The sequence below is a fragment of the Saccostrea echinata genome, unplaced genomic scaffold (assembly GCF_033153115.1).
Source record: "Saccostrea echinata isolate AGI-Se365-2 ecotype Australia unplaced genomic scaffold, CSIRO_AGI_Sech_v1 ptg000016l, whole genome shotgun sequence".
NCBI lineage: Eukaryota > Metazoa > Mollusca > Bivalvia > Ostreida > Ostreidae > Saccostrea > Saccostrea echinata.
This window is the reverse complement of record NW_026889765.1, coordinates 6141933-6155309: the sequence shown is the minus strand read 5'-3', so window position 1 is coordinate 6155309 and position 13377 is coordinate 6141933. Positions and strand designations below refer to the sequence as shown.

General features: G+C 32.8%; 1 protein-coding gene across 1 annotated transcript; it reads left to right on the top strand.

The window, feature by feature from the left end:
• The first annotated feature begins 9621 nt into the window (after positions 1-9621).
• LOC133188768 (uncharacterized) lies at positions 9622-12362 on the top strand. Its single transcript, XM_061324255.1, has 2 exons — positions 9622-9749; positions 11077-12362. The coding sequence occupies exons 1-2, from the start codon at positions 9692-9694 to the stop codon at positions 12360-12362; spliced, it is 1344 nt and encodes a 447-aa protein (XP_061180239.1). The 5' UTR covers positions 9622-9691.
• The last annotated feature ends 1015 nt before the right edge of the window (positions 12363-13377 follow it).

Sequence of the window (13377 nt, the reverse complement as noted above, 5' to 3'; positions counted from 1 at the left end):
CCAATGATTCACTAGTCCGGAGAACTATTCCAAAGGCAACTCATTGACACCAGAAACTATCTGAAAAAAATACTCAAGTGAAACTTCCTATCAGGAAGGAAAAGAAAAGTAAACGAGTAATATAATTTATATCATATAAACAGTTAAGCCAGAATAAATATACAGGCTCAAATAATTTATATGTACTAGCATTTTAAACTTTTCTTTGCCAGAATATTTTCAAGTTTAACCCCCACTACAATTTAAAACGTGTACTTTCATGAAATTAAAATATAAATAAGACTTTTAAAGATTTTTTTTTTTTACAAATCCAAGTAATATTTTGTAGAAGTTGAATTTATGAGCAAAGCCCCTTTTAATCCCTTTATCACAACATACTTACAGTTGTGGGGAAACCCGTAGGAAACAAAACTTCAAATTTTGTGCTCGACCCCACTCTAGCTGAAGGTTTTAGACCATTGGGACAGGGGACGTTGAGGTTTCCTAGCTCTATGTTTATTCATTTACTATAATACAGTAGGCATAACAACTTAAGGTATGGGTCTCGTAATTCTTTTTCAAAGAAGTGGAAACTGACCACTGGTATCTCACTTTGAACATTTCAGTATCACCAGTAAATCGTGCTTAATTGGTAGACGCTAATATTGATTTATGACCAAGCTTTTTCGTGTGTCAGGTATGGGAGTGATACCCCCTGTGACGGTACATATTGTCGTCGGCGACAGTATGTACCTACTCTCACGGCACATATTGTCGTCCATCGGTACATATTGTCACCGACGACAATATGTACCGAGACGAGCCTTATTTTCCTCCTGCATAATGGACGACAAAATGTACAGTCAAGCACCAGCACATATTGTCGTCGGCGACAATATGTACCGTCAAGGTCGGCATATATTGTCGTCGATATATTGTTTTGACGAATATTTACTTGAGAAAAGAAAGAGAGATTGACAAACGCACACACAAGCACGGAGGGAGACAGACAGCATTACTCTCAATACTGTAGGGAGAAAACTTTTTGGTCAGAAAATTGTGTCCAGGATTGATGTACATCAATATGCTAAAGATACTGTAATTCTTGAGATATCTGATAAATCAGCTTATTCTTTTTCTTGTAATACATACTTGGAGATTGAATACAACATGTATTAGTTTTTTTGTTCAGTAGTAATGATTATTTGGAAATTATTTTTTGCGTTATTCCTATATACAATCATGTGCCGATATAATTGGTGTTGGGGTTGACATTTTTAGATCACCTGAACTGGAAATTCAAGTGAGCTTTTCTGATCACATTTTATCTGACCGTCCCTCTGCCTGTAAACTTTTCACAATTTCAGCTTCTTCTCAAGAATTACATGTACTGGGTCAATTTCAACCAAACTTGCCACAAAACATCCGTGGATAAAGGATATTCAAGTTTGTTCAAATGAAGGGATTTGACCTCTTTCAAGGGAAGTAGAGAGAAATTTAGTGACATTTTTTAAAAATCTTCTCAAGAATCACTGTGTCAGAAAAGTTGAAACTTATGTGAAAGCTTCATTATGAAGTGTAGATTCAGTTTTATGCTGATCATGTCCATCGGGGAAGGGTGTGGCTACAAAAGGTGATCATAGTTTTTCATAGAATATTTAGAACAAATTCTATAAATTTTTTTCAAGAACTACTGGGTCAGAAGACATGATAGTTATTTGAAAGCTTCAGTACATAGCGTATGTTCAATTTTGATGTCCTAGCTAGCACGAAAAAGACCCCTCACTGCTCAATGACCCTGAATTGCCAGTATAGGTCTTAATTTGCAGCCCTCCACCGGCTAGTGGTGACGTCTACATACGAATGAAAAATTCTCTCGAGATGGACATTATAACAAAAAACAAACAAACAAAAACAAAATTATTTTTTTTCAAATCGTGACCCCAGGGGTAGGGTGGAGCTGGGTGATTAAAGTGTTTCATATGAATATATACAGAAAATCTCTAAAAATCTTCTCGAAAGCCAGAAAGATGTAGCACAGCCCCCCACCCCTGGTTTGATTTGATTTTTTTTATTTAATCATTTTTTTTTTGCTTCGGCAAATTCTGTTTGTTTAACTTGAATATACTCTCAATTTAGTCCACAGGTAAGATTTCATAATTAATAATTTACTTAACATATACAGTAACACATCTTTACATACAAATTTCATTTTTTTGGCTTGTCAAAAAAATATTCTGAACCGCACCTCCCCCCCCTCCCCTCCGTTCTGAAATTTCTGGATCCACCACTGAGAAACAGCAGTAAGCCCGTGATTAGTGATGTTTATATGGAAGCATCCTCAGGTAGCACAGATTCAAGTATCTTCAAATCAAACTCGGCCTAGGGTGGGGCCACAATATGGGCGATCAAAGTTCTACATAAGAATATATATATAAGAAAATTATCTCATCAAAAACAGCAAAGCAATGATTAGTCATATTTATATGGAGCATTGCCGTGCATTGTCTTGCGACATGTTCTGATGGACGACAATATGCGCAGTGAGAGTAGGTATATATTGTCGCCGACGACAATATGAACAGGACGACAAAATGTACCGTCACAATTACGCTGCATGAAATGGCATACGAGACACGTCTGTGTGATTCACACACCAATTACATTCACAAAACTACCAAAAAAAACAACAAAAGAAAACTTTAAGCAACAATATCTGTGGGGTGACAATATGTACAGTGAGGGTGAGGTACATAATGTCGCCAGCGACAATATGTACATGTGTAATTTTTCAGCCGGCGACAATATGTACCGATGAACGACAAAATGTGCAGTGAGGGTAGGTACATATTGTCGCCGACGACAATATGTACAAAACGACAATATGTACCGTCACCCCCCCTTTTTTTTCTTATAGAAGTTGAGAAGCACGAGCACCTGTTATAGCTACATGTTTAGTTAGTAAGATAATGAAATTGCATTTGATTTACCCATAAAATTTCGAGTAGTGGACCCATTGGACGAGGAGGTTTTCTTAATAATTTACCTTCAGATTGGCTGACTTTAGACCTAATAGACATCTTATAGTATATTAGCATTTCCGAATAATAGGAATTAATCAACTTATCTTATTCCAACGTGTGTTTGCTACTAGTCCAAACAGCCACATAATCTGGTACATGTATTAACCCCCCCCCCCCCCAATAATATTAGACCCTCTCTATAAAATATATTTATGACCTTGCAAGAGGGGACGAGTTCTGCTAAATCTGCAGGTATGAATTGTTTGAACACAATACTAAACTACTAATTCGTCCAAACAAATATCTTATTCGTCCGAACGATTTTCTAATTTGTTCCAACGAATTTCTATTTCGTCCGAACAAATATATATAATTTGTCAGAACAATTTTTTAATCGTAATTCAGAGTTGTTGTTCATGGTACGCTCCCACATAGACCTCTCTCAACGCTTGATATACAAGATTCTTGGAAAAATTGTAAATTGTGAAAAATTATATTGAAAAGTTTTTAATCGTATTATTTTTCACTAAAAAGGACTAAATCTATCGTCCCATTAAAGGATTTTTTCTGAGCTTTTATTTTTTTTATTTCTCCGCAAAATAGTTTTTCAATAACCGGGAAAATTAATCGTTTTAAGGGATGATAGTTTTAAAATAAATAATAAAATATCATCTTTATTGATGATTACATTAATTTTTTTTACGATTTGAATTGTAAATACATTGTATATACTGTTTAAAACGTGTACAAGGAAGTTGTACAAAGAACGTTGACAGAGGTGTTGGGAGCGTAGTTGAACACAACTCTAGATAGAGAATGATTTCAAATTTGTCTGAACAAATAATCTAATTCGTCCGAACAAATATCTAATTTGTCCGAATCTCTAATTTGTCATAACGAATATCTCATTTGTCCGAATAAATTTCTTATTCGTCCTAACAAATATTTTATTCATCCGAACAAATTTTTAATTTGTCCGAACGAATTTCTAATTTGTTTAAACGAATTTCGAATTTGTTTGAACAAATATCTAATTCGTCCGAACAAATTTTTTTTTTAATCTGGCCCTCCAGCGTTGCCGTAAAATGCATAAAAGTTAAGCAATTTTAGCTATACATATTAAACATATTGTATTACAACTGACATCGTTTACGAAAAAATATTATAATCTGCCATCATTTTATACATAGGTTTAAATAATGATAAATTATATAGTTACATGTAATAATTCCCAAACATCTTAAAAAATCTCATACATAATAAGCAGTGGTGGATGATGTAAGTGAGGTAGCTATTTCATATTTAAGAAATGAGGTATCCTTTAAGAACTAATAATGGGATGTAAATACGGATTGGTCATGTGATCAAATCCCATAAAGCCCGAATAGTAGCTTTGATCACATAACAACGCGTATATACATCCCCATTAAAGTTTTTAATGAAATATGGAGATAACGAACGGTATTCAAGCTCAAAGTCAATTTTTTACAATAAAAATCGTGAACAGAGCAAACAAGAACCTCTAAAAACATCAGAGGTTGAATCAGCTGCCATGGAGAAGTTAGCATCCCCTGTTGACCGGTCACATCCGCCGTGTGCTCCTTGTCATGATCGGGAAAAACGGAAAAAAAAAATCCGTAGACAATTCCGTGTGTAAATAATGGCCTAACAATTAGTATGGAAAACGTCAGTCAGCATTTGACTTCATGATACGTTGTATTTGCTGACAAGGTCATTATATCGACCATAAAACTTGGGAAACGATGACTTCAAACGACACTGTTGATATTCTTGTTTCATCAACGTGTTTGTCAATAGCTTGCCTCGTTTTAAAAAAAAAATCATCAATAGAGCTTTCTCTTGCGTATCGAATCAACTGCGAGACAAAACTAAAACCGCATATGCAGGTGATAAGGGTTTATTGCTATATAAGAAAGGGAAGTTGACGATTGAAAAATTGAAGTCATCACGTTTATCATAAAGCTTTGTTGTTAGATTGCCATTAAAGTCTTTTTCTAGTAAAATATCCAAATATGAATCAGATGTGTCAGACTCTGTGGTGTGTTTCATTCCAAGCTCACTGGGATATGTTGAGTCGACATATGAATGGAAGTAAATTTTGTTAATTGATAAAACGTCGTCGAAATATCTAAATGTCGAAGACCAAAGCAAGTGTTTTCTTCTTCTCATGTAGAAGTTTTTGAATAATTTCTGCTTCATATGAATACAAAAATAGGACTGCTAATCTTTTTAATTTCAACTGCAGAGAACTTGTGTGTACAATCAGAATGTTTTTAACAAAATAATTTTGCAAATGACCAATGACAAGGTAAGTATATTTACGAGTTCAATTTTTATTGAAAAACAGCCGTCTATAGCTATGATGTCAAAACACCTGGACTTTAATTTTTTTGTAGGGAATAGTTGTATAAAGTGTTGAAAAGTCGTAGGTTTTAATGTTATTGAGTTTGGTAAAATTTGTAATTTCAAATTTTCTAAAAATTCCTTTCAGTTTTTAAGTATCCACATCTGATTTACACAACTTCTCGAATATACTGTTGTACAGTACTTCTGAAGTTTCTCCTTCACTGCTGTAAATAATTTAGTGAGGAGTAAAGAAAGATGCTGGGTAGAACATTTACTCGAACTCGCTATGTATCATTGTTTGTAATGGTGATATCTTATTGCTTAAATTTACATCTGTGATTGATTTTTTAACAAATATTTGGGTACTATAGTTCTAAATCTATAAAAGGATTTATTTTTGTTTTCAAACCTCAACCGTATAAAATAAATGTGTTGAACACGTCGACCAATATTTATGACGTCACTATGATATTACATCGATCGTTTTTGACTTAACGTAGGTCGCGGGTTTGCAGGCCATTTAAAAGTGTCCGAAAACATACCATGAAAATTAGTTATATGAATCCTATACCTTCGTTTTACATTCTCTGAAAATTTTGTAAAATTCGTCTGCACCGTTTTTGTGTAATTAAATATCAAACATGCATTTGTTGTCGTAACATTTTTGACGGTATTCTATTGAATTATATAAGAAAAACGTCGTTTTCGGCTCTTTTTGAGGCAAGATTTTGTTTAAAAATATGTCAATAACTTTTAAATGGTGCAGACGAAATTGTTTCCCCTTTGGTATTTTAACAAAGAATTGATTTGAAATAAATCAAAGTGATAAAATTAATATGTCTTCGGGTTAGTTTTCGCGTTATTTAATGTGGATAATTGCTTTTATATCGCAAAATGTAACATTTTTAAGAACGTCATAAAATATCGCGACGTCATGCTTGACGTCGTGAATATCTATCCGGTATTCATTGCAGAAAAATAAGATAAAATAATTTTTATAAAAAAGAAATTTACGTCTATCTGCTTTCAAGTGACCCGTGAATCGTATCATAATTCAATATCAATGGAATGATTATTAGACATGTTTCTCTTCAGATTTGGTTTTTTGTACGTCTTATATTAGTGAAAACTCTCGCAAGGGACGTAAAACAACAGTAGATAAGACGTATCCTTACATTTGGCTGTGTATTTTTCTTTTCCAGCGTGCTGGCAGAAAACGGTATCCTCTAATCTAACTAATTCAAGTATTTAAAATATTTTTATTTAGACCAGCAAGGCCTTCAAATCTACGAATTTCTGCCAAATATCGTCGCGGCTAAGTACAATATATTTTCAGTATATATCTAAATAAAATATTTATTTTACATACCACATTTTCAGAGGGGTAAATGGGACAAGAATTTAAAATTAATTTTATCTGACGTAATCAACAGCCAGTTTTTTTTAAGAACTTTAATTCTACTAGTTTGACATGGAAATCAGAGTAGTGAATAAAATCTGTAGGTAACAGCATTGCAAGCTGTTGCTTAGGGGATGAACATTTCATTCAGGGATGGGGAGTGGGGTGGGCTGGGGTGGGGGGTTGCAGATTTTGGAAATAAATAATCTGTCATCGAAAATGTTGAAAATAAATAATCTGTCCTCGACTTGGCAAGAAAAGAAATCTGTCCATGACTAGTTCTAGCACCCCCCCCCCCCGAATGGGAGTTTTCAACTTTGATGTTTTTCTTTCTTTCTTTCTTCTTTTTGCTTGACAAACATTTTTCAGTGAAGAAAAAATAAATAATCTGTCCTTGTTTTTTTTTTTCTTTTTGGAAATAAATAATCTGCCCTTCACCGACATGAAAATAAACAATCTGACTAAAATTTACCATCCCTCTCTCCCTCAGAATCAAATAGTTGTACCTATAACAGGAGGTCAGTGTCGCTAAAAAAATTGTTTATATGTTTCATCGTGCCTTAGCAGTATTTGATTTGTGATAAATTTGTAGATCTATATAATTTAAAAATGTCCTTTTTAAAGGTGCTTGGACACAGATTTGAAGTTAATATTTTCTGTATAATGTCATGACTTATATGTTGCTATAGCATTTCATACTAAAATATAATAAAAATCTTATTTCATCTCGAAGTTATTGAAACTTCAAATTTCTGGACGCGTTTGATTGACACATCCTTGCACTTGCACAAATTTTAATTTTTTTCTTAATACTTAAGAAAAGTGGCGATTTTGTTGTGTATTTATGAAAAAGTATTAAAACTATAATCCAGAAAATTCAGAGTAGAAATGTTCGAAAGCAAAACCCACTCACAGTATTGTCAGTCCGTGCTCAGTGGTGTGTGCAGACCTTAACAATTGAACACACCCGGTGAATCGTAAACATTAACAATAACAGAGCTCGTGCCCTGTATACTAAAACAGTTTACGTTTCACGGGTGTATTCAATTTGTTAAACTCTGTACACAACACTGAGCACGGGCTGACGATATTAGTGAGGGGGTTTGCTTTCGTACATTTCTACTCTGAATTTTCTGGATTATAGATGTAATGTTTTTTATTAATACACAACAAAATCGTTTCTTTTCTTAAATATTAAGGATAAAGATAAAATTTGTGAAAGTGCAAGAATGTGTTCATCAAACGCGTCCAGGAATTCGTAGTTCCAATAATTTCCAGATAAAATAAGTTTTTAATTATATTTTCGTGTGAAATGCTATTGCAATATATAAGTCGTGATATTATACAGAAATTTTGAGAAAATATTAACTTCAAATCTGTGTTTAAGCACCTTTAAAAATAAAATTTAATCTTTTGATGTAACAGATGTATTTGCAATTTTTTTTAATAATGGCTTCTTTATTAATAAAAAAAAAAACCTGTTAATTCAAATACGATCAAAGGAAAAAAAATGTCAGTTGAACCTTGTGTCCATATCGTTTAGCGATACCAAGTGAAAACAAATCAATCGCAATTTCTCGGGCCTTTCCGACAAGCCGAAAAACAACCACTTGTTTTTCCAAGCTTGCAGGAAAGGCCCGAGAAGATGCGATTGATAACAAATAATTAAACGTTTTTTTTAATACTTCCAGTGTCGATCATTCGAATCGTAATAAGCCTTCTTCACTAAATTACCAATTCCAACAAAAGTTATATCTTAGTATTGTATCGACTTTACAAATCGTTAAAAGCCTTCATTATTTGTGATAAGTCGTTGCTTAAATAATATAACACTAAACTACCAATTCCAAGAAAAGTTATAGCTAAATAATGATATACTGAAGAATTTAATAATTTAACAAAAATCATCGCAGATTTCTTTTTCATTGTGACGTCATAATCAAATGTGCACAAGAAAGTCGCCCAAATCATATAAATTGCGTACCCAGTTTTTAACGACGTCAGCAAACCCGCGACCTACGTTAAGGTCAAGATCTAGTAAATGAGTTTAGACTTTCTTCTTGGTGCTAGATTCATTATGACGTCATAATTGATTTAAACTTAATTTTTCCCGTACTTTACGGCTTCAATAGAATTATGTAGAATCTAAAGCACTTTCATGGAATTCAATTTGAAATCATGTCATATGTAACCCCGACCCTTATTCAGTTTAATATCATTTTAAAGTAGAGATCAAGAAGATATGAAAAACCGTTTTCTGAGAGACTGTAGGCAATATTGATACATTTCCTTTGTCTGAGATGGAAAAAACCTCCCATATTTATACCAGACTTTCTTCATTTTTCATTGAAAATGGGCAGTTTATAATACGTTTTTCCGATGAGTTTACCCCAAAATTATGTCCGGGTACACCTTATTTTACCAAGCTATATTCGTAAAGGATCATTCAAAGAATGTGTATCTCAAATTTGAGAAATCTGTGGGCACCTGTCATTCACTAGATCTCTTGACCTTAACAATGAATGAATTCCATATCAAATTTGAGAAATCTGTGGGAACCTGTCATTCACGAGATCCGGACCTTAACAATGAATTTATGGTCAGGAGACACAGGTTTAAATATGCCTTGCTCAAGTGTTATATAAAGGAAAACATTTTTCAAATGTAATCATAGTTAAAATAAATATCAAAAAATGCAATGACAAACGAAAAAATAAATCAAAAATTATACAGGCTAGCACTATTCCTAAACAATTAATTCTAAGATTTCTATATTTCATATAAAATTATTTACACTTATAATTTATGTTTTAAGATTTTGAAATATACATGTATATTGTGTTTATTAGTTGATGACCAATTGCAAGAATTGTGGATCCGTCGTGTTTTTGGGAGGGTAACATTTGTTATCTCCCTTAGCATAATGATCCTTGGATTAATCATACAGTATCAGGCACGTCACCAAACCGGTGACGTCATATGTAAGAATTCTTATGAGCTGTTTATTATCTTTTTTATTCAGTATTATGAAATTATTATTCATTATTATTATAATTTTGATTTTTTCAAATTTTATTTTTAAAAGATTTTATTTCTTTTTATATTTTTATTTATGGCATTGAGTATTAATTGTGGATATATGAAGTATTGATTCAGCTAAACGTTTTTTCCTAGGATCAGTAACTCATGAATAAAAGTTGTCAATGATCTTTTCTATCTCAGGTTCTCATTTATATTAAAGCATTCATTCTGATTTTCTTATTTTTAAAATAAAATGATTAAATCCTTGAATTTACTTCTTGACTAGGCACGAAAGTTTTGTTGATCCTATGCTTACAAAATACCTGTTACGATGAAGAAAAGATATCCTAAAACAGTATTTGACTATATACGTATACACTCATTTGAATGCTTATATTTAGACCTTCCTTCCACCTACACCTTTGAAGAACACGAAATATACTCTTCCAGAACCAGGATTTTCGGAATTTCTATAATATTATCGACATGTTTTAAAAAGTCGTGAGAACGATGCACAGTTGAGTGACTTAGAATGACCACTGAAAATTTTTACCACTGAAGAAATAAGAATAATCTTACTAACCAAATACTTGATAACTAATAATTCATGATCACAAACTTGACAAAAACTTTCGTACGTACGAGAAGAGGGAGACAGAGTGACGCACCGCGTGGCTAGAATTTAATTTTAGATTTTAATATCTTATTGGTCAATCTCTGCCTCTCCCAAGACATGAAAAAACTCCTAATTTAAGATTATCTTTATACAAGCATCAAAATGCAATATTTCACGCTTTTACATTTAAGGAGGATATTTATAACTTTCTAAAAATGTTATGCTACTTATGCGGGATTTTTAATTGCTTTCTTAACTTGCGGTCTCAAGGCTGACAGTTTTAATGGCTAACGCCATGCTATTGATAACAATTTTTAAATTGCCATATATTTCTATACTGAGTACTGCTGATACATCACAAAACACAAAAAACTATATGTAATTGAATGGCTGGTAATTCTATACCTAGAGCTTGCGCTTTGTCCTTAATCTTCATACCAGGATGACACTCCTCTTTGTTCATTGTCCAAAAGTTAAGTACAATATATATCAATCTGATGTAGCAAGCGAGTCCATTGTTTTACATTGCTCCTTTTCCACAGTTTTAATGCTGCGCAGCAAATAAAGAACTATAGCCAAGTACGTAGTTATGTTTAATTCACTTCTCAACTCAACTTTATTTTGATGATACATGTATAATTGAAAGTGAATTAATGTTTCTTCCATTTCAGGTCCAGAACTATATCTTGATGAGTCTACTGCGCATGCCGATCTGGAGATCTCCGAAATGGGTACAGTGGTTTCCAACACAAAACGCTACGTTAGGAGACATCGGTTTCATAGATACCATGGTGTAGCTGGCATGATTTCATTGGGTAACTTGGAAGACTTCGAATTTCGTGTGGGAATATTTTATGAAATACAAAAAAGGATAACAAAACACATCCCGCTTTTCGAAATCGCTTTTGCTGAAAAAAAGTTTATTGAAAATGACGAACTAAATTGGCCGATTAAAAAATCTCTGAGCATAAAGGGAAAGAAATGTGGAGAGAAAAGTATTTGTTTAACAGTGGGGAAACACGGTGTGATTTACAAGGAAATTGAAATTTCGAAGTCATACAGCGACTCTTTCTATATAGGAGTGATAACCATAATTAAAAGAAATGAAGATGTACATATTTATTTTTATGACAGGACACAGCAATGTAATTTATTATTTAAACTCTCGCAGATAAATATTTTCAACAAAAATTTGAGATCTTTTTACGGAGTGATGGAAAATTCGCGTGATGCCAAGATAGTTCTTTCTATAATTAGAGATGCTAAAAATGTGGAGCGATTCGACGAGATGACCAGTCATAAAGACGTCTTTAATGCTGGCGACGGGTATGCAATTTCAAACTATAATGCTGGAACCAATTTTAAAAGAGCTGGTAGCTTAAAACAGGCTTATCGCGGCGTTCTTGCTGATGTCGCTTTCAAACAGAATGAAAATGAATCTCTTCTAATAAAATCAGAATACTTTGAAGTTAATTTTCTTTTCGATGTTAATTTGCGAGAATATGATTCTCAAGACTCGGTGTTTGAATTCGGATTCACTCCAAAACACCTAATTAAGAAACACTCAAAACTAAAATATCATTCGGATGCTGTTCTGATATCAATATCTCGATGCACAAAAAGACTAAGACTTTGCATATCATACTGGCAAAATGGGACCCAACATAAAATTTACCATCCCATTGGCAGATACGAACCTAAATACGAAGATTATAATATAACATTTGGGCTGAAAATCGATGCAACGGAGAATGAAGGAAGTGTTTATTATATTGATTCTAGCAACAAGAATATACTACATACATTTCCAAATGTCTCGTTTGCACGCCCTCTGTATCCAGTGATTGGAATGACAGACAAATCTTTCGTCAAGGCCCGTCTTCTGACAAAATCACTTGTTACCAGGATGTATAGTGTTTTTGGATTCTTCATGTATCCACCTATATGTGATTCTTGAAATATAATGCTGCTCTGTTTCGTATTTAGGAAGTATTTAAGAAGTAAATTTTCAATGTAAATGAATTCCCTCGACGTATTTTCAAAGAAATATACCGTTGTTTGATTTGATAAAATATTCAAGCAATAGCAGATTTCTCGCAACTCTGGTACAACAACTATTTCTTTCAGTGGATCAGAAAATCATTGTTGTCAGAGAGAGAGAGAGAGAGAGAGAGAGAGAGAGAGAGAGAGAGAGAGTTATTATATTTAATGCTGTAATTATCTGTAACTTCTAGTAATTTTTCACATAAAACGATTCAAATATAGGACGGAAGAAGTAAAATGTATAAAAAAGACTTTTTTTTAAATATATAAATGGTAGTAATAATTTTCAAGGTTTTAGTTTACAAAACACATAAAATTTCATGTGCTTAAAAATATTTTCCTCTCAATTGATTTTTTTTTTCAAGTATCAGTTTATTATAAAGATTCATTTTATAAATGACTGCAAATTAAAATTTTTAAAAGACAATTTTTTTCCTTATCATGCAGTTTGTCATATAGTAGGAGTATTTTCCCTCGTGTTATTGCAAAAACCATAAGGAAATCTTAAAAATTAAGCTTCAAAATACATAATAAAAAACATTCTATTTGTACATGAATGCCTTAAATATCAAATTCTACTAGTTTTTAATTTAGAGATATATTTCTTTTCTCTAAAGAGATATTTAGCGTTGGTATAGCGCTTGTTCCATGGTAGCGTCGGTATAGCGCTTGTTTTGGAACAGTTTTGGAAACAAAAAAATGATAAGTACTGATCTGGCAATTCATCAATGATGTTTGATTCTAATATAAGAAAATACATCACATAATAGTGCCTGTATATGTCATGATGTGTGTAAGAAAAAAAGAAATCTTATGCAAAACTTCCACGGTATATTTTCGAATCTATTCAGTTCTATTTTCATCATATGTGAGCATTTTATGATAACGTTCATATTGGTGACGTCAACATTTTGCAATTATTACAATTT